The sequence below is a fragment of the Aethalodelphis obliquidens genome, unplaced genomic scaffold (assembly GCF_003676395.1).
Source record: "Aethalodelphis obliquidens isolate GAN/ISIS:26980383/991018 unplaced genomic scaffold, ASM367639v1 scaffold9, whole genome shotgun sequence".
Taxonomy (NCBI): Eukaryota; Metazoa; Chordata; class Mammalia; order Artiodactyla; family Delphinidae; genus Aethalodelphis; species Aethalodelphis obliquidens.
Window position 1 is genome coordinate 50,677,329 of NW_020837953.1, and position 22,867 is coordinate 50,700,195.

Below are 22,867 nucleotides of genomic sequence, written 5' to 3' on the forward strand. Positions count from 1 at the left end.
CCAAAAGATATGTCTACCCAGAGCCTTAGAAATGAGGGCCTTTGCAGATGTGTAAGATAAAGATCTGAAGATGGGATCACCCTGGATTAGCATGGGCCCTAAATCCAGTGACAAGTGTCCTTATAAAGGCAGCAAAGGGGAGACACAGACACAGAGAGAAGCCCGTGTGAACACGGAGGCAGGGATTGGGGTGCTGCGTCTACAAGCCCAGGAAGCTGGAGTGAGACGCAGACGGATTCCGCCTCAGAGCCTCCAGAGGGAACCAGCCCTGCCCACACCTGGATCTGGGGCTTCTGGACTCCAGACCCTGAGAGAATGTGTTTTTTTTTTTTTAATTGTTTTAAGCCCCCTAGTTCGTGGTCACCTGCTATGGCAGCCCCAGGAAACTAACACAGTTATGATGATATTTTAAAGCAAATTTGGGGGAATTCCCTGGCGGTCCAGTGGTTAGGACTCCGCGCTTTCACTGCCGAGGGCGCAGGATCAATCCCTGGTCGGGGAACTAAGATTCCACAAGCCGTGTCGCTCAGGCAAACTAAAAATAGAATCAAAGCACATTTGTGAGATGGTGATGGTGGGGCCGCAGGCGGCACGTCTGGCGACTCGTTTCAACTCAGTGACAAGCACAAACGAAATTTTGAGATGTCCGTAGCAGCTGCCACGCACACTGAAAATATCAGTGATTCCGTTGGGAAGAAGCTTTGTTCTCTTTGGGTCTCTGATTCGGGGGAGCATCTCCAGGAAAAGAAAGCACTTTTGAGGAGCAAATGTCTGGTCTGCAAAGGAATACCCCAGCCAGAGAGTGGACACGAAGGGTGGGGACAGATGGAAAGTTTACGCCCACTGGTGCAGACTCTCAGAGCCGGCTTCGGTGAAAGCTGTCTTTAACCTGAAGCCCGACGAGCAGAGGGAGATTTTCTTGTACAGAATCAATTTTCCTCTGCGTTACACACAGAGAAACGATTGTCCCGGCGTCCTATGTAACCTACTTAAGGCAAATTAAAAACAGAAGAGACATTGTATGTTCTGGTTACACACAAATGGATGCTGCTAGCTCCAGATGTGTTTTCCATGTTCTAGAAATCCGGGCAGGACATGGGATCACCTGACAGCAATTTGCAGGGGTAAATTGTCACACAGTGTCCTGGGGACACAATCCCCATCATAGTTAGGCCTTTACCATCCAGACAGAAGCATGGTCGGGGTGACAAGGGACCACACCTCTCGGTTTCTTTTTTCCTTTTTGCTGTGTGAAACTAAATCATCAGAAAATGACTAGTGTTAAAACACTGACTCAGCACTCCCACAGAAACGCCCAAATTGGGAAATAAGGATGTGCCCTTACCTTTTATGGGGGCTGGACAGAAGAAACGCACAATTGAAGAATGTTTCTGGGTTTTGCTTTTTGGAGTTTTTTTTGCAAACCCAAAGTTCACCCTGTGTGCAATATCTTTTATACAAGTCTCTGGAGGATAAATTCCCCTTGAGTTTGGTGACCGGAAACTGTCTCCCAGTTAGATGAACATGCAGCTTCCTTTCAGCCACCAACGAAATGATTTCCCTTTTGGGGTCAGAATCTTGGGATGAATGCCGTCCTTGGCTACAGGCAGGACCTCCGCCAGGTCCTGTCCCCAAATTCTCAGCCTCTCCTTTTCCTCGCCATCTTGGCTGTGTCCTTTGCATCCCACTTGTGGATGTGGGTAATACCCTATAAATAACTATTAAAGGAGGCATTCTTGCTGCAGTACCCCTGACAGAGGCCATCAGCCTCCACCCAAACCACAGGCAGATTCCTGCCTCCCTGCCGGCCATTCCGTTCCCCCCACCCGCTCCCAGGGGAGACCTGTTGGTTACTAGGGAACTGTGCCCTCCACCTCGCCAAGGACTTCTGGTTCTCCAGTCTCTGGCGCAGCACCAACAGCCGGCACTACGGGGCCCACGTGTGGGCGCCAGGCATCATTCTAAGAACTTTAGACGTGGCATCTTGGTTACTGTTCTCTCAATCCTCTGGGGCAGGGGCTATTACTGACCTTTTTTACAAATGGGTAAACTGAGGCTTGGAGTGGTTAGGTAACTTGCTCAAGGTCCCTGACTTGTAAGTGGCGAAGAGGGGATTTGAACCCTAACATTCTGACCTCCACACCCACACGATTAACCACTGCACCATACTGGCCCTTCCATGGGGCTGCCCTGCGGAATTTGTTCTCCAGAACCTTCACCAGGACTTCGAGACAGGGCTGAGCTTCCTGCGCCCGTTCCTCTGGCAGCCTCCTGCTGACACCCTGACAGCTTCTGGTACCCGCACACCTTTTTGTCTTATTTTTAAAATCACATGCATACTCCATACATTCACACGTGGCAAGTTTTTAAATACTGTCTTTTTGTTCTCAAGACAATTCTTTTTACACTTTTACTGAGTAAATCGAAAGATGGGTGCTGGATTTTTGGTATACAGTGCATTTCCCCCCAAAGCTAATTATTAAGGTTAATACAAATAAACAGCAACAACGTCAGCAAACAAAACAAAAGAAAACCATTGAGCTGATGGCTCCCAAATGTCCAGTATTTAATAAACAGGCCACAGGATACTTGGACCAAATGACCTCGGTGAGAGATGAACAGCACACCTCCCCCGCCCGCCCCCACCCCCAGCCCCTTGCTGATTGACAACGGTCTACTTGTCACCCAGGTATTCATGTAGACACGTGCATACTTTGTGCAAATCCACTTAGGGACCAGACAAAACTACGAGCTGAGTAAGAAGGTAATAACAACTACCCCCCACCCCGCAATCCAGGGCCTAAAAGGAGGGTGAGTGCGAGGCCAGGAGGATCCGGAGAGAAAGGATCCAGGAAAGAGGTGTCCCTTCTGGCCAGGCCGGCGGCCCAGGGACCACATTCTGACCCATCCTCTCCCCAGCTGGAACAGACTCAGGAGGCAGACAGGTGGGGCACCCGGGCCAGCTCAGGGCCGCCAAGAGATGCCGCTCTGGAACCTGGCTCCCTGGGACCAGCTTAGGGGGCATGCCCAGTTTTCCGGGTCCAGGGGAAGACCTGGGTTTCACTCAGCCTTGTGAGGAGTGGGGCGGCTAACGCCTCCAGATCGGTAACAGCCCTCGCAGGTGCACAGGGAGTGGGGGCCGGCAGGGAGGGGCTCGTCAGCAACAGGCGCCTGCACCCCCGAATGAGCCTCTCCCCGGGGTCGCGTTCTCCATGTCCCCTTGAAGCGGAGGTGGAGAGGAGTTAACCCCAGGCAGGCCCTCTGGGAATCCCAGGGAGGCTGCTCCAGGCCCCAAAGGCCGCCGCACTGCTGGCAGGACGCCGCATCTCCTGGCCGGCTGGACTCCGACCCGGGCTCCCCGCCGCCCCACGTGCCCCGCCCCACGAGCTGGTCGGACGCGGGGTAGCCTCCATGTCACCCTCTCTCGAGTTCGTGCACGCGGTCTCCTCTAACCGCCTCCCAGCTTCAGAGCCGCGAGCCAGTGCGCCGGCTGCCCTGAGCTCAGGCCCCGCCGGCGGAGCCCAACCGCGCCCAAGCCGCTCGCGCCAGGTCCCCGCGCTGCCTACCTGGTGCCGTCGGAGCCCCAGGAAGCTATGCCCTAGCCCGCCCCGGCTTAGCCGCGTAACCCCTTCGGGGGCGCAAGGCAGGCGCGGGCCGAGAGGCGGGTGCAGCTGGGCGGGCGCGGGCGCGGGCGGGGAGGCAGGGCGGGCGCGGGCCGCCGAGGCGGGTTATATGGGCGCGGGGAGGGGAGGCGCCGCGGGGAGGGGTGGCCGCGGGCGTTAGCGCCTTCCGTAGCCGGCCGGCGGGAAGGCAGCGCGGGCCGCTCAGCCGTTGGCAGGAGGAGCGCTGGGCGGCGGGGCCAGGCTGGGGCCAAGGTTGCAGCCCGGCGCTCCGCCCCCCCAGCTGGCCGCGTCCGAGTCGGGGTCCCGGGGCACGCTCCGCCCCGCCTCCTTCCCGCCGCCTTTTGGCGCGCGTCGCCCCTGTCGGCCCCGGCGGGGCCTGCCTCGGGCTGATCGCGGGCAGGGCGCCGGGGCCCTGCTGCTGCGGAGATGGGACGGCGACCCTCGACCGGCTTGGGAGCGAGGGCAAGGGCGCGCGGAAACCGGGGTGTGGGGCAGAGATGCAGACTCCGCGTCCCGACGCCTTCCTTTCCCCGAGACATCGCATCTTCCGGGTCTCCCTCCTCCTCCCCCACTGGCGCCGGGCGCTGGGGATCCAAGGGGAAGGGGAAGGGCCGCGCACCGTAGGGACGCCGCCACCCAGGTCTGCGGAGTGTCCGCATTGGCTGTGACCTGCTAGGGACAGGGGTGAAGGTCGCGACCCCAGGATCCGGGGTTAAATGGAGCCGCTTGCTTCCGAGTGGTACTAGCCGGGCTCCTTCGCCCCGGAGGGCGCGCCACCTACACCGCTCACCCAGCGGAGGTCACGGCCTCGCTTCGGCCCCGACCCGCATTACGGATCCGCGGGGACCCTCTGGACGCGACTCTCGGCCCCAGCCTGCTTTCTTCCTGGGCGGAGGATGTGACCACGGCCCCCAGGGAATAATAATTCTATAAGCAAACACTCCCGGGTCGCCGCCGCCTCCCATCCCGCCCCCGGCCCCCGGGGCCGGATTCCGTTTCGCGTTGCGCAGGTACGCACGGGTGTCCAAGGCGACACGTGGGTCGTGCACTGGGGATTGCTTTCTACGCGCAGAGACCGCCTCAGGCGAAGACTTCCCTCAGGCCCCGACACCTGTGGCTCCATGGTTCGCGTCCCCCGCAGGGCAGACGGGCTCTTCAGGGCTCTCACCCAGTCCTAGGGCCTCGGCTGGAGAACCCGACGCGCTGGCGAATTTTGAAGGCTCTAGGCGGCGGGCACGTGCTGTACGCTGCCTTCTGGTGCTCAAGGGACCCGTTATCTCCCTCCGACCGAGGCTCCCAGGCGAGGGGAACCCACGCGGCAATGTTGCCGTGGAACTGTGCGCAGCCCCGGACTGGTGCACGGCGTCCGCACCTCACCTGGCCCGTCTGGCTGACTGCCACACACCTTTATGGCTAACCTACTGTTTGCAAGGTGCGGGGTAAGGGGGGGAGCCCAAAGACGAATCACACAGGGTTTGATCTGGCCAGGGAAAAAAAAAAGGCCGGCACCGCCGAGCAGGACGCCTGTACGCATCCCCTACCCGTTCGTTCTGGGAAGTCGGTGGGCTTCCGCAGGGCGAAGACGCGGGCCCGGCTCGCGGAGGTGCGAGGAGGACCCGGGCCGGGTCTCGATTCTCAGAACTCAGGGGCGGGGTTGGGTGTCAGGGTCCGTGTCATCTTGGGGCGGCAGAGGCGCCGGCAGGGCCTGGCGGGGGTGTGGGGGGAGGCTGATGTTGGGTGAAGAGGACCCGGAGTCCCTAGTGGGCGAGGGGACAAGGCCCTCACGGGGCAGGCAAGGTCGGCAGAGCCAGCGCCGACGCAGCTGCTCGCTCCCGTCCGTGCGGAGGGCGGGTGCGGCGGGGCCCCGGGTCCGGACCCGGGTGTCCTTCTCCTCCTCGCGGGTCCGAGCACAGGTGCACGCGTGAGATGGACAAGAGGGTGCGCGCGATCCACGCGCTCTCCGTGCGGAGCAAGCGTCAAATTCGTTACTTCCTGGATCACAGCAGCTCCTGAGCGTGAAGTGAGGGCCTTGCTGCAGGCATAGTTGCCGGATTTAGCCAAAAGACAAACAAAGAAAAACGAATATTTATTCATACTCCATGTATAAAATATAATATACGTATTATGCGCTATATTATATATTCTATACGCAAGCACATGTTTATGTTTGAATACATTTACATGTAAATATGTCTTTACATTAAATATAAATATATGAATATAAATACACAGACACACAGGACGCCAGTTAAATTTGAATTTCAGATAAGGGGGTAGTTTTTCAGCATAAATACGTGCCATGTGGTATTTGGGAACATATTTATCCTAGAAAATGATTCGTTGTTTACGTGAAATTCAGTTTAAGTGCACTTTCTGCATTTTATCTGACAACCCTAGCTGAAGGGGACTTCCCCACACCCGAGCACCGGCGGAAATCCCGGGTGGGACAAAACGCCGCGTCTCCTTTAAGGCGCGGCGGCGCGCGGTGTGCCGGGTGGCGAACTACAAGCCCCACAATGCACGCGTCCGCCCGGAGCCCTGACTGGCTGCGGCGCTCGTCCTCCGTCACTTCCGGTCGCGGAGGGGCGGTTGCGGCGGGCTGGGTTTCGCGGTCGTGGGGTCCAGCGGCCGCCATGAACTTCTCCGAGGCGTTCAAGCTCTCCAGCCTGCTCTGCAAGTTCTCCCCGGACGGCAAGTATCTGGTGAGCGGCCGCGGGGCCTGGGCCGAGGGTGGGCCCTCAGCGGGGAGGCGCCTGTCCTCACCGGGAGGCGGGGATCCAGGGAGCGGAGAGCGGGGCGGCCGCTGGGCCTGGATGGAGGGAGCTCGAGGGTCTGCAGGTGTGGGCCCCGGGCAGGTGCTGCAGACAGGTGACCCTGGGAAGGGGACCTGGGAAGATGCTGCAGCCTGGGAACCCAGGAAGCCGCCTGATGCCTGCACCTGGGTTTCCATCTGTTAAAGGCAGGTAAAAGCAATGCTGCTTTCACAGATTTGAGGACACAGGAGATATCGGATTGTTGTTGTTAGTTTGTCACAAAAGGCACGTGTATAGTCTACCAGTTGGCTGTAAACTGGTGCAGTGGTGCAGCTGCTTGTTGTCGCCTTTCCCAGCCCTCTTCACCCGTTTCTACTACATGCCAGATGAATAATTTAGATAACAGCATTCTATGCGCAGATAAAGAGAGTTGTCCGCACTCCTGAGATTTGAGCTGCTGATTCCATGGGTGGCAGAATGCTTCTGACATCACTGAGCTGTCTTGTTCATGAAAGTTAAGTGTTGAAATATACCAGCGTGACCCGTGTATATCCTCAGAATCTTAGGGTGAGGGCATGTGGTGGGTGAGGGATCATTGGCATTGGAAAGACATGAAGAAGAAAAATTATGCTTTATAGAAAGTGTACTCAGTTTCACTAATTAGTAACTGATGCTTCCTGATTCTTTTTTCAGTTCGAGTTTTGTTAACATTCCTTTCATCCTTATCTAGTTCTTTGAGGATGGATGTACACGTTTGCCTTCTTTGTGGAGGTTTTATTCTAAATCACATAATATGGCATTCAGCTCCAAAATACAAAATGTCTTTAGCTTAAGTGGCACCCCAAAAAACCTTGGTATATTCAAAATACTCCCGCATACGTTAGGGGTTCCCCCCCCCTTTGGTCATTTATGAAAATTCTAGTGAATTATAAAGAGAGATTATATTTCCTCATTTAATTTTGGTACTTTTTTGGGTTTTACACCAAAATAATCAGATCTTTCTGATTTAAATATCGTGAGCGCTAGACAGTAATGTTACTGGAACCATGTTCTTCAAAGCTCTATCCTAGGTGCTGGAAAAAGTAGGGCCATGTTGCCATTTTTAATATCTTGCAACAGATTTGATAAGGTTTTTCCAAGTGTTGCTACAAACATTCCATTTTGTAAGGAGTTTATTGTAACTGATCACAGCTTTCAAAGCTACAATATGAAAAGATAGGCATGGGACACATAGTATTTCTAATCTGCAATCCCTCCCCTACTCTCCTTTTCCCATGCAAAACTCATGTGGCTTTTTTTTTTTTTTTTTTTTGGTCTGTGTTGGGTCTTCGTTGCTGCGTGCGGGCTTTTCTCTAGTTGCAGCGAGCGGGGGCTACTCTTCGTTGCAGTGCACGGGCTCTAGGCGTGCAGGCTTCAGTAGTTGTGGCACACGGGCTTCAGTAGTTGTGGCTCGCGGTCTCTAGAGCACAGGCTCAGTATTTGTGGCGCAGGCTCAGTATTTGTGGCGCACGGGCTTAGTTGCTCTGTGGCATGTGGGATCTTCCCAGACCAGGGCTCGAACCCGTGTCCCCTGCATTGGCAGGCGGATTCTTAACCACTGTGCCACCAGGCAAGTCCCTCTTGTGGCTTTTTTTTAATGGGAGTTTATAAAACAAAAATCCAATAATCCAGTTTGACCTTGATAAATACAAAAATGAAACAGTTAACATTGAAAAGTCAGTTCTTGATTTTTGAACTGCGAGGGACTGTCCTACTAGCAGGTACGTTTACTCAGTCATAGAAATTATTTGCTTGGATTTGGATATTATTAACAAATATAGACATGAAGTAACTGTATCTTTAAGAAACCTGTATTAACACTTAAACTTTTCAGAGTCAGGATTAGGAATAAGTTAATGTGGGTGTGTAAGAACCCCCCAGCCCTTCCTCCTATGAGTCCCACACGACTGCCACACTCAACACTTCCGACACATCTGGTCACCAACCGTGTGGGGTTTTTTCCCCACACCAAGCAGTTGTCCACCACGCCAGCTGGGTGTCCTACAGTTTGACTCAATTCCGACACTGTCTACCTGGAGAGAGCGCCAGGTCCAACAGGTTAAGGGCTCAGTCCCACAAGACTGCTTCCTCCCCCTTCAGACGCCAATTGTGGGTCCAGGTTGTCACCTGTGCATCTGACCAACTGGCTATAGGTCAGAGGTTCCATGATGTCCTCTTTGGGTTCCACTGATTTGCTAGAGTGACTCACAGCACTCAGAGAAACACGTTTACCAGTTTATTAAAGGATATGGTGAAGGACACGCATGAGCAGCCAGATGAAGGGGTACACAGGGTGAGGCCCGGGGGGCCCTGAGTGCAGGAGCGTCTGTCCCTGTGAATCTGGGGTGCGTCACCCTCCGTGTCTGGTTGTGCTCACCCCCCTGGAAGCTCCGAACCCCGTATTATTGGGATTTTACGGGGCCTTCATCGCATGGGCCTGAGCCATCATTAACTCCATTTTTAGTCCTTTTCGCCGAAGAGAAAGGGGGGGTGGGGCTGAAATTTCCAAGCTTCTAATCTTGGCTTGGTCTTCCGGGTGACAGCCCCATCCAGGAGCCCACCCAGAGTTGCCGCTCTAGAACAAAAGACGCTCCTGTCACCCAGGAAATTGCACAGGTTTCGTTCAGGAGCCCTGTGTCAGGACCTGAGGGCAGAGACCAACATGTCTCTTCTGTTCTCTCATCACAGGTCAATGAGCATTTATGAAGCGTCCTTACACCTGCAGAATTTCAAACCTGTATGTTGCCTTTCTGTTGCTTAGGCTCCAAGTCAGACATTGAACAGAAGGGAACTGCGCCTCTGGGGTCGTTCTCCCCCGCAGCCCTGCACCTCCCTGCTCACTCCTTACAGCTTGTCTGCAGGTGATGGAAGCAGAGAGGATTGGGTTGTTCACAGATGGGCCTCTCTGCAGTGCCGTTTCCTGCTTCAGGGTTAGTCACACAGTGAAGAAAGTAGAACCTGACTCCAGTAGAGAGTTTGCAAATAATACTTTCTCCGGGGATTCAACAGTTTGGGCACCTGGTTTGTACATTTCAGTTTTATCTTCCATTAACTCCTCTTTGTTGAGAACAGGCTGTCCACGTGATGAGCACGAGGCCATCTAGGCAGGCGGCGTGTGTGCAGGGAGAGAAGGAGGCAGCCCCTGGCTGGAGGGCCGCGCCGAGAGCACCCTCCTGCAGAGCCCACACCGCCCGCCTCTCTCCTCCCTCTCCAGGCTTCCTGCGTCCAGTACCGGTTAGTGGTCCGGGATGCCAACACCCTCCAGATCTGCCAGCTGTACACGTGCCTGGACCAGATCCAGCACATCGAGTGGTCGGCCGACTCGCTCTTCATCCTGTGTGCCCTCTACAAGCGGGGGCTGGTGCAGGTTTGCGGCCCGAGGCTCGGACGCCCCCCGTCCCGGAGCGTAGCCCCCGCGAAGGGCCTCGTCCTGTGCCCTGCCGGTCTGGAAGAAGAGGCAGCACAGCTCAAAGGCCGTTAATAGTTCGCTCATAGTTTAAGATAGTTTAAGATAAGAAGACACTTAAGTGTCCTTGATCTGTAACCAAGTTAACTCAGTAACAGGCAGTGTTCAGAGGGCAGCCCGGCAACTCGCTCGTCCTGTGTGGGAGCGCTGAGATGTGTCTTGTTGTAGACCCCACACCTAACTAAGTGAGGTCTCAGGGACAGCAGAGGGGTGCCCCCTTCGCAGCACGACAGCACGCTGTCACCGAGTAGCGCGCCTTACCTCTGCGGTGCAACCCGGGCCCAGCCCTCGTGCTGGAAGGTTCCGAGGGCTCGCCCGTGTTCGCTGCCACGCAGCTCGTGGCCGGTTGGCTTCAGGCCTGCGTAGCGCGCTGACTCGTCCCTCTCCTGTGGCTGTAGGTGTGGTCTGTGGAGCAGCCAGAGTGGCACTGCAAAATAGATGAGGGCTCGGCGGGGCTGGCGGCTTCCTGCTGGAGCCCCGATGGGCGCCACGTCCTCAACACGACGGAATTCCACGTGAGTGCGGCGCCCGGAGGCCCCTCCTCCTGAACCGCTCGGGAGCGCTAGAGTGGGTGGTTTGGGGGGAAGGGTGTACGGCGTGAGTGGTCAGAGCATTATAAGCCCATGAGTGTTGTTGTATAATCTTTTTGCCCAGTTTTAATGAAAAGAAAAGATGTTTTTAAAAGAACAGCGTAAATTATATTTTTAAGGATTTAAACAGGTTCTTTGATTCAACAATTGAAAATGAACTTCAGGATGAACAAATTTACATCTTTCCCTCAAGACATCTGATCTGTGTGTTTCTAACCTCCTCATTCATTTCCTCTTCAAGCCTTGGACTTACTTGGGACATGGGGCCCTGGGCAGGAGCTCTGAGCGCGAAGAACATTTGAAGTCTGACAGTAAATCAGAGATAGCTCGGGTGGTGTGAGCTCATCTCGTCAGCGTGTCACATTAGGGGATCAGGGAAGGCTGGGGTGGTGTGAACACATCTCGTCATTATATTGAGTTTGATGTCTGCCAGTTTAGGCCATTGGGGAGGGAGACAGCAAGTGAAGGGCGCCTGGTTTCTCCACGTTACACACGTTGACATTTTACAGGGCTGTTGGAGAGAACTTGAGCTGTTCATATAGCCTCATCTAAAAGGCTTCATGCTTATAATTCTTCAGGCCCAAATCCAGCCCCCAGACAGGCACCTGTCAGTGTGAAAGAGAAACGGTGCTCTTTGGACAAGGTTCACCGACAGGCAGCCTGTGCGCTGCCGTGAGGCCTGAGAACAGAGCGCTCAGGACTGCAGGGTGTCTGTGGGCCCCACCTCAGCCCGCGGGGCTCCTCGCTCTGCATTTTGCATTAAGCACATCCTTACTTACCTCAAGGTCTTACCTGTGTGTGCGCGTGTGTGTGCAGACGCCATACACTATGGTGTGCGTTTGTCTGAAGTTTGCTTAAATGAATTCATACTCTGTGTTCTGTTGTGGTTCTTTCTGCCCCCTCGATACCGTTTTTGAGATTCATCCACGTCGAGGGTTTGACTGCTTCTTTCAGTGCTTGTAGGGAAAGTCATGCCACGGTTTATGCAGCCACCCTGCTGGTGCTGGGCATTGGAGCTGTTGCGGTCCATGCTGCAGGGAATGGACTGTGGGCGTCTGCTCCAGCCCGTATCCAGGCGTTCTCTCTCGGACGTTTGGGGAGGGGAGGTCGCCTGGTTGTGGGAGATGCGGTTTGATCAGGATGTGAAATGGATGCCAGTCCAGTAGAACTGCAGTGGTACTGCACTGTGGTTTGCATTTTCATTTCTCTAAGTATTGGTGACGTCGAGTTTCCATATCTTATTTTATACACACCCACGCACACACTTAATTTAAATATGTATTTCAGGTTCACGTGGAGTTTATAGTGGTCGTGTCAGGAGTGTATCCATTTTTATCTGTTCCCAACAGGATTTGTTAAGAAGTCCGTCTTTACCACCTGTCTCGAGAACTGAATTTCTTTACACCGACGCGATCGGTCCCGATTTTCCATTCTGTGCCGTCGTCGGCCCGTCTCCCTCCTGTGTTACAGGATGTTAACGTGTAACAGGGCTGTGCCCTCCTCGCTGCCTCTGCTCTGCCAGGTTTCCTCGTGTGTTTTTGAGGCTCTGTTACTAGAGCTGTTCCAGCTTTCATGGTGAACTGAGCCTTTTATTATTATAAACGGTTCTTCGCGTCTCATAGTTTCTTCTGTTCTGCAGTGTGTTTTGTCAGATGATGGCGTCAAACGCCATCCTTCCGTGGTTGGGCCTTTCAGGGTATATCTTTTTCATCCTTTGACTTTCAGCCTTTCCGTATCCTTAAATTTTAGTATGTATGTTGTAAATAGCCTGTAGTTGTCTTAAAAAAATAAACCCCGACCGGAAAACCTTTTCTTCTATCTCAATAAAGCCAATTGGAGCTACTTATGAACAGCAACATTCACCCGCTTTAAGCGTGTGGACCGTGAGCTGGGACACGTGGCTGCCGCCCCGGTGGGCATGGAGCGTGCTGACACCACCCAGTGGGCACCTCCCGCCCTCCAGTCATCCTGCTGCCCACCTCTGGCCTGCTTCCTGGCGCTCTTGGTTTACGGTTCAGATTCCATGTGAGAGGGGCCACGTGGCTTGCAGAGTTTTGTGTTTGGCTTCCATCCCTCGGCCTCATGCTCTTCTTGAAATCCGTCCGCGTCTGTGGGCATCAGCTCCGGTTTCTCGGAGCTGAGTGGTGTCCCCGTGTGGATTCCCCACCCTGTGTGTGTATCACCCACTGGCCGATGGAGCTGTCGTGAATATCCTCACGGGGCTGTCTGCGGACGCGGGTTTTTCTTTCTCTCGGGTAAAAACCTGGAGTGGGGGGTGCCGGGAGGTGTATGTTTACAGCTTGAGAAGCCGCGGACTCTTTTCCGCAGTAGCTGTGCCGTTTAGCCTTCCCCCCAACAGGGCAGGAGTTTGTTCCATAGTCTCACCAACGCTGCGCATCACAGCCCCTTCTGTTAGGCAGTCTGATGTGTGCTGGTGTCTCATTGGGGGTTTTCTTGGTGATTTCCATATGACTGATAATACTAAGCGTCTTTTGTGTGCCCATCATCCTATAACTCTTGTCTGTTCGTATCATCCGTGCGTTTCTTTATTAGGCCGTTTGTCCTTTTGTTGAGCTGTAAGGTTCTGGTTACAAGTTCTTTGTCAGATACATGTTTAGTAAATATTCTCTCCTGGTCTCTGGCTTGTTTTTACATTTTGTTAACAGTTTCTTTTAAAGAGCAGTCTTTCATTTTGACGGGGTCTAATGGGTCAGTTTTTTCTTTTATCATTTGTGCACTTTGTATCTAAAGAAATCCCTGCCCAGCCCCAGATCACAGTTGCTTCTGTTTTCTTTTAGAGTTTCTACCATGTCAGCTGCTAAGTGCAGATGTGGGATTTGTCTTGAATTTCTGTCCTTTCCCCACTTTGCACCTTTGTCAGAAATCAGTTGCCTGTAGGTATGTGGGGCTGTTTCTGGACTCTGTGTTGTCACATCGATCTCTTAGTCTGTCTTTGTGCCAATACCACATGCTCCGGATCACTAAAGCTTAATAGTAGGTCTGGAAACCCAAATCAGTGTGTTTTCCAGTTTTGTCCTTTTTCAAAGTCGTTTTGGCCATTCTGGGTCTTTAGTATTTCCGTATCCATTTTGGAATAAATTAGTCAATTTCTAAAAAAAAAAAGAAATTGTGCCAGAATTTTAAAGTTGAGATTGCGTTGAATCTGTAGAGCAGTTTGGGGATAACGGCCATCTTAACAGTACTGAGTCTTTGGATCCATGAACATAGGATACTTTTCGTTTTCTTAAGTCTTTAAATTTTTTTTCTAAGCGGTATTTTCATTGGATAGATCTTGTACATACTTTATAGAATTTATTCCAAAGTTTTCCATTTTGTTGTATCAGCTCTTGACTCTGCTTCAGTCCAGGGGAAGGGCCAAGGGTGTTCACGCAGGTGTACGTGTGTAAACCAGGAGGAACTGGACCTCTGAATGCATTCCCACTTCTAACAAGAGAGGGAAGCCACGCACATCCATACTGATAAAGAACTCGGTGGGCTGCTCTCAGTTTGCTGTGTTCCTTTTTTTTTTTTTTTTTGCGGTACGCGGGCCTCTCACTGTCGTGGTCTCTCCCGTTGCGGAGCACAGGCTCCGGAAGCGCAGGCTCAGCGGACATGGCTCACGGGCCCAGCTGCTCTGCGGCATGTGGGATCTTCCCGGACCCGGGCACGAACCCGCGTCCCCTGCATCGGCAGGCGGACTCTCAACCACTGCGCCACCAGGGAAGCCCTGCTGTGTTTCTTGAGTTAATTTTCCAAACAATCTCTGAGTTGGAAAACGTCATTTTAAGTATTTTTGCTTAAGTACTGGCATTTTCCAGGTCACCGGCAGCAGTGATCAAGTAATAAAAATGTACTTATTTTTTACATCAAGACAGCTAGAAAGTGTTGTGGGAAAGGAGATGAGCCAAGGAACTCTTTCTCAAAAGTGACTGTTCTCTGGCGAGATTAGCGTTTCAGTTCACCCTTAAATGTGGCAACGCCTGAAAGCACAGCCCAGCCCAGAGGGGGGTCCTGCTGAAGGGCCGACACCTTGGAAGGACCCTTGGTGGTGACGGTGATGCCGTGGGACCAGACCTGAAATCCCAGGTCAAGGCCCCCTGGCCTCCGCTTTCCCGCCGCACGGTGTGCGGGTGAGCACAGAAGCGGGCCTGGTCGGCGGCCCTCCGGGAGCCTGCCCTTCGGGCACCTCTGGCCTGTCCTCCTGCGCTCTCCCCTCCTGTGGTGCTGCCACTTCCTCGAGCTCACGGAGGGGAGGCGGGTGTTTATCTGCCTCTTTCTCACTGCATTTGTTAAGGTTGCACACAGTTGGGTTTCTTTTAACGGTTTTTGATGGGGGATGGCTTTTGACGGGGGATGGCGGGTAAAAATCAGGCTTAGGTCCTTTGTGTCTTTTCTGCCTTTAACAGAGAAGTGTGGATGGGGCAGGGGGTGGGGGGCTCCCAGTCAGGAGCTCCCTGGGCCTTCCCTCCTCTCCCTCACTCACCTGGAGGACAGGTGTTCCAGGCCAGATGGCGCCGGCTGTGCGTGTCCAGGTGGATTTAACACCCAGACCTGCTGGGCTGGGAAGCGTGTGCCTTTCCACCCTCCCTGGGCTCCGAGAGCAGGTTTTACAGGGAACAAGCCTGTCGTCAGGGTGAGCCTCGCTCCTGGGCCGTGCCGCGTCTGCACGCCCTGGTACCTTTGCCTTAGATGGACAAGCGCTTTACCTTGAGTACAGCCCAGAAGTGCTGCCAACCCTGCAGCTTGTCTGCATCCCTCGTGTCCCCAAATGCCGCGTGAGCTTTTCACAGAGGCAGTTCAGGACATCAGATTCTTCATCAGATTCTTTTCTTTCCTAAGAGACAATGTGGAGAAAATGCAGTTAATTCATTTTTTAAACCTCCTAAGCTAAAAAAGGAAAAGGGCCTAGCTTGCAGGAATCACACTGGTACAGAAACGCGGGGCCCTGCGTTTTACTTCATGTGAAGTCCCACAGTTTTTAAAGCTGTGCTTATTTGATGAAAGCAGTTTTCCAGCCCGTGTTCCTTACCTCACAACCACGCCTGGTAAACACAGCTTCGTCCGTGTCCACTGGCCTGGGGGCTGCGGGAGCTGGAGGTGGCAGGGCACCCATTTACCTTCCCTGACGGCCGATGGGAGTGGTGTGGACATGCTTTTCTGAAACAAACATTTGGAAACTCCGGTCAAGGGTGACTGTTCACGTTGAGGCTCCGAGGGGGTCTGGGGCGGCTCCAGCAGCCCTCCCCGTGCCTGGGCGCGGGGGCCTTGCCTGCTCACAGGGCTGGGGTGACAGTGCGGAGGCTCTGGGTCGTCCCCCTCCACTGACCCCGAACGCAGCTCCCCGAGCCCAGGCGTCCATCCCTGGCGCACTCGCAGGTCCCTCACTGACATATCTGCTTCCTGCTGTTTTGCAACAGCCCGGGCAGCTGTCGCTACCTGCGCGATGTGCCCACGGTGGGTCACCCAGAAATCTCCCGCAGAGGCCTCCATGCGCGGAGTCGGGCCACTTCCCGTCCCTGCCAGCCTGGGGCTGCCCAGTGAGGCAGAGCTGCTCGCCCTTCATCTGCTTCAGAGGACTGAGGAGCATCCCGTGTGGCTTCCCTCCTAGACGTGTTTCTCTAAGCAGCATGTTTAGGGTTATTATTATGTGAAAACTGTGACTACGGCATCCCCCCACCCTTATCCGCAGGGGATGCCTTCCAGGACCCCGTGGATACCTGAACCCCCTGCAGTGCTGGACCCTCTATATGCTGCTGTCTCCTGTACAGACGTGCCTGTGATACAACATAAATGAGGCCGAGAAGGAGGATGACAGTACTTTGAACTACAATGAACTTGCATTTAACTTTGTGTCACTCAGATAATGTTGTCACAAATGAAAACCAAGGACCAGGAGCGTTAAATTTAACAAACATGGGACTTCCCTGGCAGTCCAGTGGTGGTTAGGACTCTGCGCTCTCACTGCCGTGGCCCGGGTTCCATCCCTGGTCAGGGAACTAAGATCCCACAAGCCGCCTGGCGCAGCCAAAACAAAATTTAAACGTAACAATCGTAACATGTGAGTTTGACACCCGTCTTCAGGCAGAAAACGCCACGGGACCACTGACGCGGGAACTGCTGCGGGATCTCTCGCTTGGGCGCTGACGATCTGGTGTAAGACTTGGAATGGACTCTCCAAAGATGCTAAATATATGCTGTTTCCTTTCTCTTTTCCCTCCCTTTGCCCCTGGCAGCTGCGGATAACTGTCTGGTCCTTGTGCACAAAGTCCGTGTCCTACATCAAGTACCCTAAGGCTTGTCAGCAGGGTGAGTCGGCCAGAGGTACTCAGAAGCCATTCCTCTGTCGTAGTTCGGGGCTTGGGGACCTTTTTACCTGGGAAAATTTCAGACACAGGCAAGAGCTGCCTCGGCCGTGTGTCAGCTCATAGCCAGTGTTTTTCCTCTGTACCTGCCCCCCACTCCCAGACCTCCTAGTGAGTACTTCATCTGTGACCATTCCCACCTGTGTCTCTAGGGCTTCTCCTGTACGCGACGTCAGTGACTAAGGAGGGTATATTGTCCTTTAGGACGTCAAAGAAGAAGGACTTACACGTAAACCCTTTACATCTGCTGCCTGAGTGGGTGCTCAGGTCCCTCCAGTTCATGTCAGTCTCGCACCCCCACCTCACACACCGGATTCTGAACCGAATCCTCCATTGACTTAACTCTGTGAGGCCTGGAGTGGGGAAGTGGCGACCTGTCCCACCTGGACATCACCGAGGAGGGCCAGAGGCATGTGTCCTCTGTGCTGGCGGGGAGCCCGCCCCCGCGGGTTTAGCTGGGCTGGTCGGGTGCCCCACTGTCTTGAGTCCTGAAGTTACATGGCGGTATTTCAGTTAAGAAACAGAAAGAAGCAGTACATAGTTTGAATGATTTTTCCATTTTTTTCTCTTGCCGTCAGCAGTTTGAACCTCACATGTGAATGGTGTGCAATTGTACACTTATTTTTTATTTTTATAGTTTGAATATCAGTGTCTCTCCAGATGACACACACCCTTCTTGGTGGAAATGACAGCTCTGTCATTTAGGTGTTCTTTTGACCCATGAGGTATGAAATGTGGCCACGGGCTCGGTTCGCTAATACGGACCGAGAAAGTACAGTCTGGTTGCAGCCAGATTCTTACCTTGAATTGACTTCTTCCAAATTTAAATTCAAAAGTAAAAATAGGAAATGTCATGACAAGCCTGCTCTGAACCAGCTGAGTTTCCTGCGGTTAATTTCCTAAGAACACAACACTCCGTAGGGCACCACACTTCCCAGTAATGGATTGGGGCTCATCGGGGCTCAGGTCACTGTGTATTTCTCGCAGGTTCACTGCAGGTCAGAAGTCTGAGCAAGGGTGTGGAGACCCCGCCCTTTGTAGACACACTCCCTGCTACAGACGCCGGGCTCTGTGTGCCACGTCCCCCTCTTCAGACCTCTGCTTTCTCTTTCTCGTTCTAACTTGAAAACCACTGCTGCAATCTGCTTCTCGATCCCGGGACCTTTCACTCTTCTCGGCAGGAATAACCTTTACCAGGGACGGCCGCTACCTGGCGCTGGCCGAGAGACGGGACTGCAAAGACTACGTGAGCATCTTGGTCTGCAGCGACTGGCAGCTTCTGCGGGTGAGACTTGTCCCCACGTGGGAGCCGAGTGACCCTGGGGCGTGGGGGGAGGGGAGGAGTGCATTGTCTGAGGTTCCAGGGCATCTTCCGTGGTATGGAGCAATGTGATTCCACATTCCCAAAGGCCGGTGCTGCCTGTAACCACGCGGCACGCACACCGGCAGGCGTTCGTAGGATGTGTTGCGATGACGCGTGCTTGCGGTGTGTTCACAGTTAACAGGCCACCAGGTTGGTGCCACCTCCCTGTTGGTTCCGTGGTATTTGCACATGTGTGGCTGCATCAGGCGGAAGAGTGAGCCGGAGTTTAACACTGAGCACGTTCCTGCGTGGGGCAGGAGGCCATGGACACAGACGCACAGGGCCGGGCAGGACCCCCGGATGCCGCCAGACAGAGGCCTCCTCGACGGGGCAGGGATGTCCTGGGAGGGTCTTGCCTGGGCTGGTCTTAAAGGCACAAGACTCAGCCAGGCAAGAAGCAGGTACAGGCGCGGGGCGGACGGAGGCCTGAGCCACGTCGCAGCCCCGTGTGCCCGGCCTGGAACCTCCCCAGCGCTCAGGCCGGACGGCACAGCAGGAGGACACGGCTGTACACGTTTCTGTCGGTGTCTAGATGAGGATATTAAATACTGAATGTGTTAACACATCAGTTATAAAATAAACGTTCGTGTATCTGTTGAAAACGTTTTCAATTTCATCTCCCCCCGCCCGCCTCGGCAAGCACTTTGACACGGACACGCAGGACCTGGCCGGGATCGAGTGGGCCCCCAATGGCTGCGTGCTGGCCGTCTGGGACTCCTGCCTGGAGGTAGACGGCCCCCTCGGGACCCTTTCTGCTCTAAGCGCCGACGCCAGTATTTCTCTCACGGCCTCCGAACGCCGAGCGCATTAACTGCGTCTTTCAGACGTCGAGCCGAGGAGCTTGTTAGCGCCCGGTTCCCCCTCCCACCGTGTTACCGCTTGGCTCCCCTAGTTGTGGTCCCACGTCCCCGTTTCCCACCGCCGTCGGGGAGGGCAGTGTCCCCGCCCCGAGTCTCACTGCCTCCGCTCTGGGTTCAGTAACAATTTCAATGTCTCGGCAGTACAAGATCCTGCTCTACTCCCTGGACGGCCGGCTGCTGTCTGCGTTCTGTGCTTACGAGTGGTCCCTGGGCATCAAGTCCGTGGCCTGGAGCCCCAGCAGTCAGTTCCTGGCAGTCGGGAGCTACGACGGAAAGGTGGGAGGGCGTCCTCGGGGTGAAGCCCACGGCCAGTGCCCCAGCGGCTCTGACCACGTGGTTTCCACCCCACCCCACCCCACCCCCCCCACTCCCCGCCACAGGTGCGGATTCTTAACCACGTGACGTGGAAAATGATCACAGAATTCGGGCATCCCGCGACCATTAATAATCCCAAAATAGTAAGTCTGGAAGCACATTTCTGTTTGAACAGTATTTGGGGAAGGGGGTCGAAAACTGCTCTTTCACTTTCTGTTACTTATGGTGCTACCGGTCCTTACATCCCCATAACCTTCTGATACTGTAACATTTCAATCATCAGACTTGCCCAGTGGCCTTTGTTTCTCCTGCCACATTCCCAGGGGGTCCAAAGTGGTGTCCTTCCCCTCCCCAGCCCCCAGCCCTGCGGCTCGCTCTGGGACCAGCTCCTGCTCTGCGCTGTGAACAGGGTCCCCTGCCTGCAGGCGCCAAGCATCTGCACCCACCGTGCTCTGGGCCAGTCGGAGAAGAGCAGGCAGACCCTTGCCCCATGGAGTCTGGGCCAGGGCTGGGAGGGCTGGTGTCTTCCCCGGGTGGGTAGGAAGGCTGCCTGCCAAGGGGTCCTGGGGCAGACACGGGGAGGAGGTGACGCAGGGTTTGGGGGGGAGCAATTCCGGCAGTAGGAACAGGCACAGGAGTGCAAAGGCCCTGAGGTGGGAACAAGCATCCACTTATTCAGCAGGCGCCGGTCTGGGTGCTTGGAGACCTTAGGGACCCGGAGAGACACCCCGCCTTGGGGGGGACAGACACCCTAGTGAGTTGTCTGCTGGTGAGGGACCTAAGATGGGTGAGTGGTGAGGAGAGAAGCAGCCCTGACGCCGGCAGGGACTGGAGGACCTGCTGGAGCTGCAGGAACAGGACTGGAAGGCGGCCGGGTCGGGTGGCGCCGCCCCAGGCCTCACAGGGTTCGCCGGAGGTCCTTCCACCCCGCGGCCGGTGCGGTCTGAAGGTGTCGGGCCGCTCGTCCTTTCCGTCAGGCCTCCGGTGACGCACGCCGCCTCGCTCCTGGCCCGTCGTGTCACCCGTCCCCACTGAAGTGCTGGCCCGGGGGTGAGACCTCGTGGAGAGTGGCGCGGTGAGCGGGGCCGCGGCTGCACATCCTGCCCGGGCCGTCTGTCTTCCAGGTGGTGTACAAGGAGGCCGAGAAGAGCCCGCCACTGGTGCTGGGCCGCCTGGCCTTCCCTCCGCCCAGAGCAGCGGCTGGACCCCTGTCCTCCACGGAGAGCGAATGTGAGCAGCTGGGCCCGGGGTGGGGGCCTTTCTCTTCCTCCCCTTTCCTTTCCTTTTATTATGGAAAAAAGAGTTCTCTGGGTCCAGGTAGATTCCAGACGCTCCTTGTTGTTTCGAATCCTCTCCTTTCCTGCGATGCCTGGTACCCAGCGTCTCTCTTAGCTGTGAGCCAGCAGGCTGCCTGGCCACTGGCTCTGTTGACTGAATACAAGCCCTGGGAATCCTCATTTGACGGCTGGTCCTCTGAGGGCGACTTTTTAATGAACACTGACTTCCTTGGGTGAGCAGGGCCCTCAAAGGGCTCAGGGAGACACCGCAGCTGTGTCGGGGACCTGGGACGTTACTCGTCTGTAAAATGGCGTAATTAGGGCGTCAGAGGAGCCACTGGGACGGCCACCAGGCCCTGCAGTGGTGCCTGGCCCGTCGCAGCTCCAGAAACACAGCCTCGCAGGGGAGGGCGCGAGGACAGGCCTTGTGCGCCGCGGCCAGGTTCCCACCGAGCCCTGTTTTCCGTAAGACCCTGCCCTGTGCTTGCTTCTCGCCCCGCAGGGGATTGTGGGCAGGACCGCAGGCCCTCGCCCCGCGGGGAGGCTCAGGGTGCTCTCTCTTTTGACGCCCAGACGAGGTTGCCTCGGTGCCGGTCTCCTTACAGACGCTGAAGCCTGCCGCCGACAGAGCCAACCCCAGGATCGGCATTGGGGCGCTGGCCTTCAGTCCCGACAACTGCTTCCTGGCGACGAGGAGTGGTCAGTGGCCCGTCCACGTGTGTGTGCTGTCCCCTCACCGCTCCCTCGGGGCCGGGCAGTCGAATGGCTTGAAAGGAGAGTCGGGGTGTGGGTCTCCCGCACGTGCTTCCTCCTGTCCTGCTGCAGAAGCGTCTCGGGTCACTGGGCCCATTGGAGCAGCAGCCACCCAGCCGCTGCGCCTCCGGCCCTGGCCTCTGCTCCCTCTACGTCCCTCTTTGGGAAGGAGCAGGGCTCAGGCCGACAGGACTCCCGTGTGTGCCAGGCAGCCCCGGGGAGGGCCCCCCCACAACTGAGACCCCAGGCAGCATCCGTCCTCAGGCGTGAGCGGCACGGGGACTCAAGCGGGCCTGTTCACGTCTTCCTTCCTTAGACAGCGTCCCCACCGCCGTCTGGATCTGGGACATCCAGAAGCTGAGGCTGCTCGCAGTGCTGGAGCAGCTGTCCGCCGTGCGCTGCTTCCAGTGGCACCCGCGGCAGGCCCGGCTGGCCATCTGCACAGGGGGCGGCAAGGTGTACCTGTGGTCGCCGGCGGGCTGCGTGTCGGTGCAGGTACCCGGGGAAGGTGAGCGCAAGCGGGGACGCGAGCAAACGCGGCCTCGAGCAGAAGGTGAAAGCCCTTCTCAGGAGGCACCTTCCCATAAACCTCAGGGCCGCTGGGTGTGCGCACTAGACTGGGGCCCGCGGCGTTTAGCGTCCCAGGCCAGGGGGAGCCTTCCCACCCGCTGAACTCTGGGGCTCCAGCTGGGTCACCCTGGAACGCTGCTCTATCCTGCTCTAACCTCCTGGCTTCCTCCAGGTGACTTCCAGGTGCTCTCCGTGTGCTGGCACCTGAGCGGGGACTCCCTGGCCCTCCTCAGCAAGGACCACTTCTGCCTGTGCTTCCTGGAGACGGAGCAGGGGGTCGGCACAGCCTTCGGGCAGAGGGGTGACCACACGTAGGACCCGTGCGTGATCAGGCCCACGTGGCTCGAGGTGGGAGACCTTGGCTTGTGTTGGCCGTGGGAAAGGAGCAGAGCTTCTTGGTGCTGCGTCTCCCCCTGGGGTGGCCCGGAGGAAGCGTTTTGCTTCTGTTTTTCTATAGCAAGCCATTTTTGTTAATACGTATGGTATAAAACTAATTTTTGTTACTTAAAATAAATATTTGCTAATTCATAAAATGTCTCTTGCTTACTTTCTTCAAAGGTTTAGGTCACGGGAAAGTTTTCTAGGTCAGTTTTAAGTTTGGGGTTCACTGTCTTAGGGAAACTGTGCCCCAAGCGGCCAGTCCCCCTCACACAAGACCCGCTCTGCTCGGAGCCTCCATTCTGTCACTGAACGCTTTGGAGAGCGGCCTGTGGGTCCCATGGGGCCTGTTCCAGAGAGGAGGGGAGCCCTGAGCACCCGGGGGGGGGGTTGTACCTCCAAGGGAGGCTGGAGCTGCAGGCCCTGGGGCGGCTGGGTCAAGGTCGGCTCCCCGCAGGGACCGTCCGCTCTGGCTGTCCACCTGGAACAATCCAGGTGCTTCAGGAAGGCGGCCAGGG

General features: G+C 55.5%; 2 protein-coding genes across 17 annotated transcripts in view; one reads left to right on the forward strand and one right to left on the reverse strand.

Annotated features, from left to right (window-relative positions):
• The window catches only part of TP73 (tumor protein p73), a 65,857-nt gene extending 62,189 nt beyond the window's left edge, over positions 1 to 3,668 (reverse strand). The window contains exon 1 of one of the 5 annotated variants that reach the window (XM_027110423.1): positions 3,567 to 3,668. The gene's annotated coding sequence lies outside the window, so the exon portion shown is untranslated. The remainder of the gene's footprint in view (positions 1 to 3,566) is intronic. The other 4 variants (XM_027110424.1, XM_027110421.1, XM_027110422.1 and 1 more) reach the window with 4 other exon arrangements.
• Positions 3,669 to 5,414: 1,746 nt separating this feature from the next.
• On the forward strand, positions 5,415 to 22,504 carry WRAP73 (WD repeat containing, antisense to TP73). Of its 12 annotated transcripts, XM_027110429.1 has the most exons (14): positions 5,912 to 6,325; positions 9,177 to 9,345; positions 9,630 to 9,782; positions 10,280 to 10,396; positions 16,705 to 16,792; positions 18,015 to 18,118; positions 18,837 to 18,923; positions 19,198 to 19,332; positions 19,437 to 19,514; positions 20,496 to 20,601; positions 20,970 to 21,113; positions 21,222 to 21,347; positions 21,718 to 21,909; positions 22,144 to 22,504. In XM_027110429.1, exons 2-14 carry the CDS (start codon positions 9,280 to 9,282, stop codon positions 22,284 to 22,286), a joined length of 1,539 nt encoding a protein of 512 aa, XP_026966230.1. In that variant the 5' UTR covers positions 5,912 to 6,325; positions 9,177 to 9,279; the 3' UTR covers positions 22,287 to 22,504. The 12 variants fall into 12 exon arrangements, 11 of the variants coding, with proteins under 11 accessions (XP_026966236.1, XP_026966238.1, XP_026966235.1 ...); XM_027110427.1 differs by lacking the exon at positions 9,177 to 9,345 and having other exon boundaries at positions 5,916 to 6,325; XM_027110428.1 differs by lacking the exon at positions 9,177 to 9,345 and having other exon boundaries at positions 6,167 to 6,325; positions 16,705 to 16,777.
• The last annotated feature ends 363 nt before the right edge of the window (positions 22,505 to 22,867 follow it).

Excerpts from the sequence above, each read along its gene's own strand:
- WRAP73 (XM_027110427.1), top strand. The coding sequence starts at position 6,140 with ATGCACGCGTCCGCCCGGAGCCCTGACTGGCTGCGGCGCTCGTCCTCC. Across the intron at positions 10,397-16,704 it reads TCAACACGACGGAATTCCAC|CTGCGGATAACTGTCTGGTC; the intron begins GTGAGTGCGGCG and ends TGCCCCTGGCAG. Across the intron at positions 21,114-21,221 it reads CCCACCGAGCCCTGTTTTCC|ACGAGGTTGCCTCGGTGCCG; the intron begins GTAAGACCCTGC and ends TTTGACGCCCAG.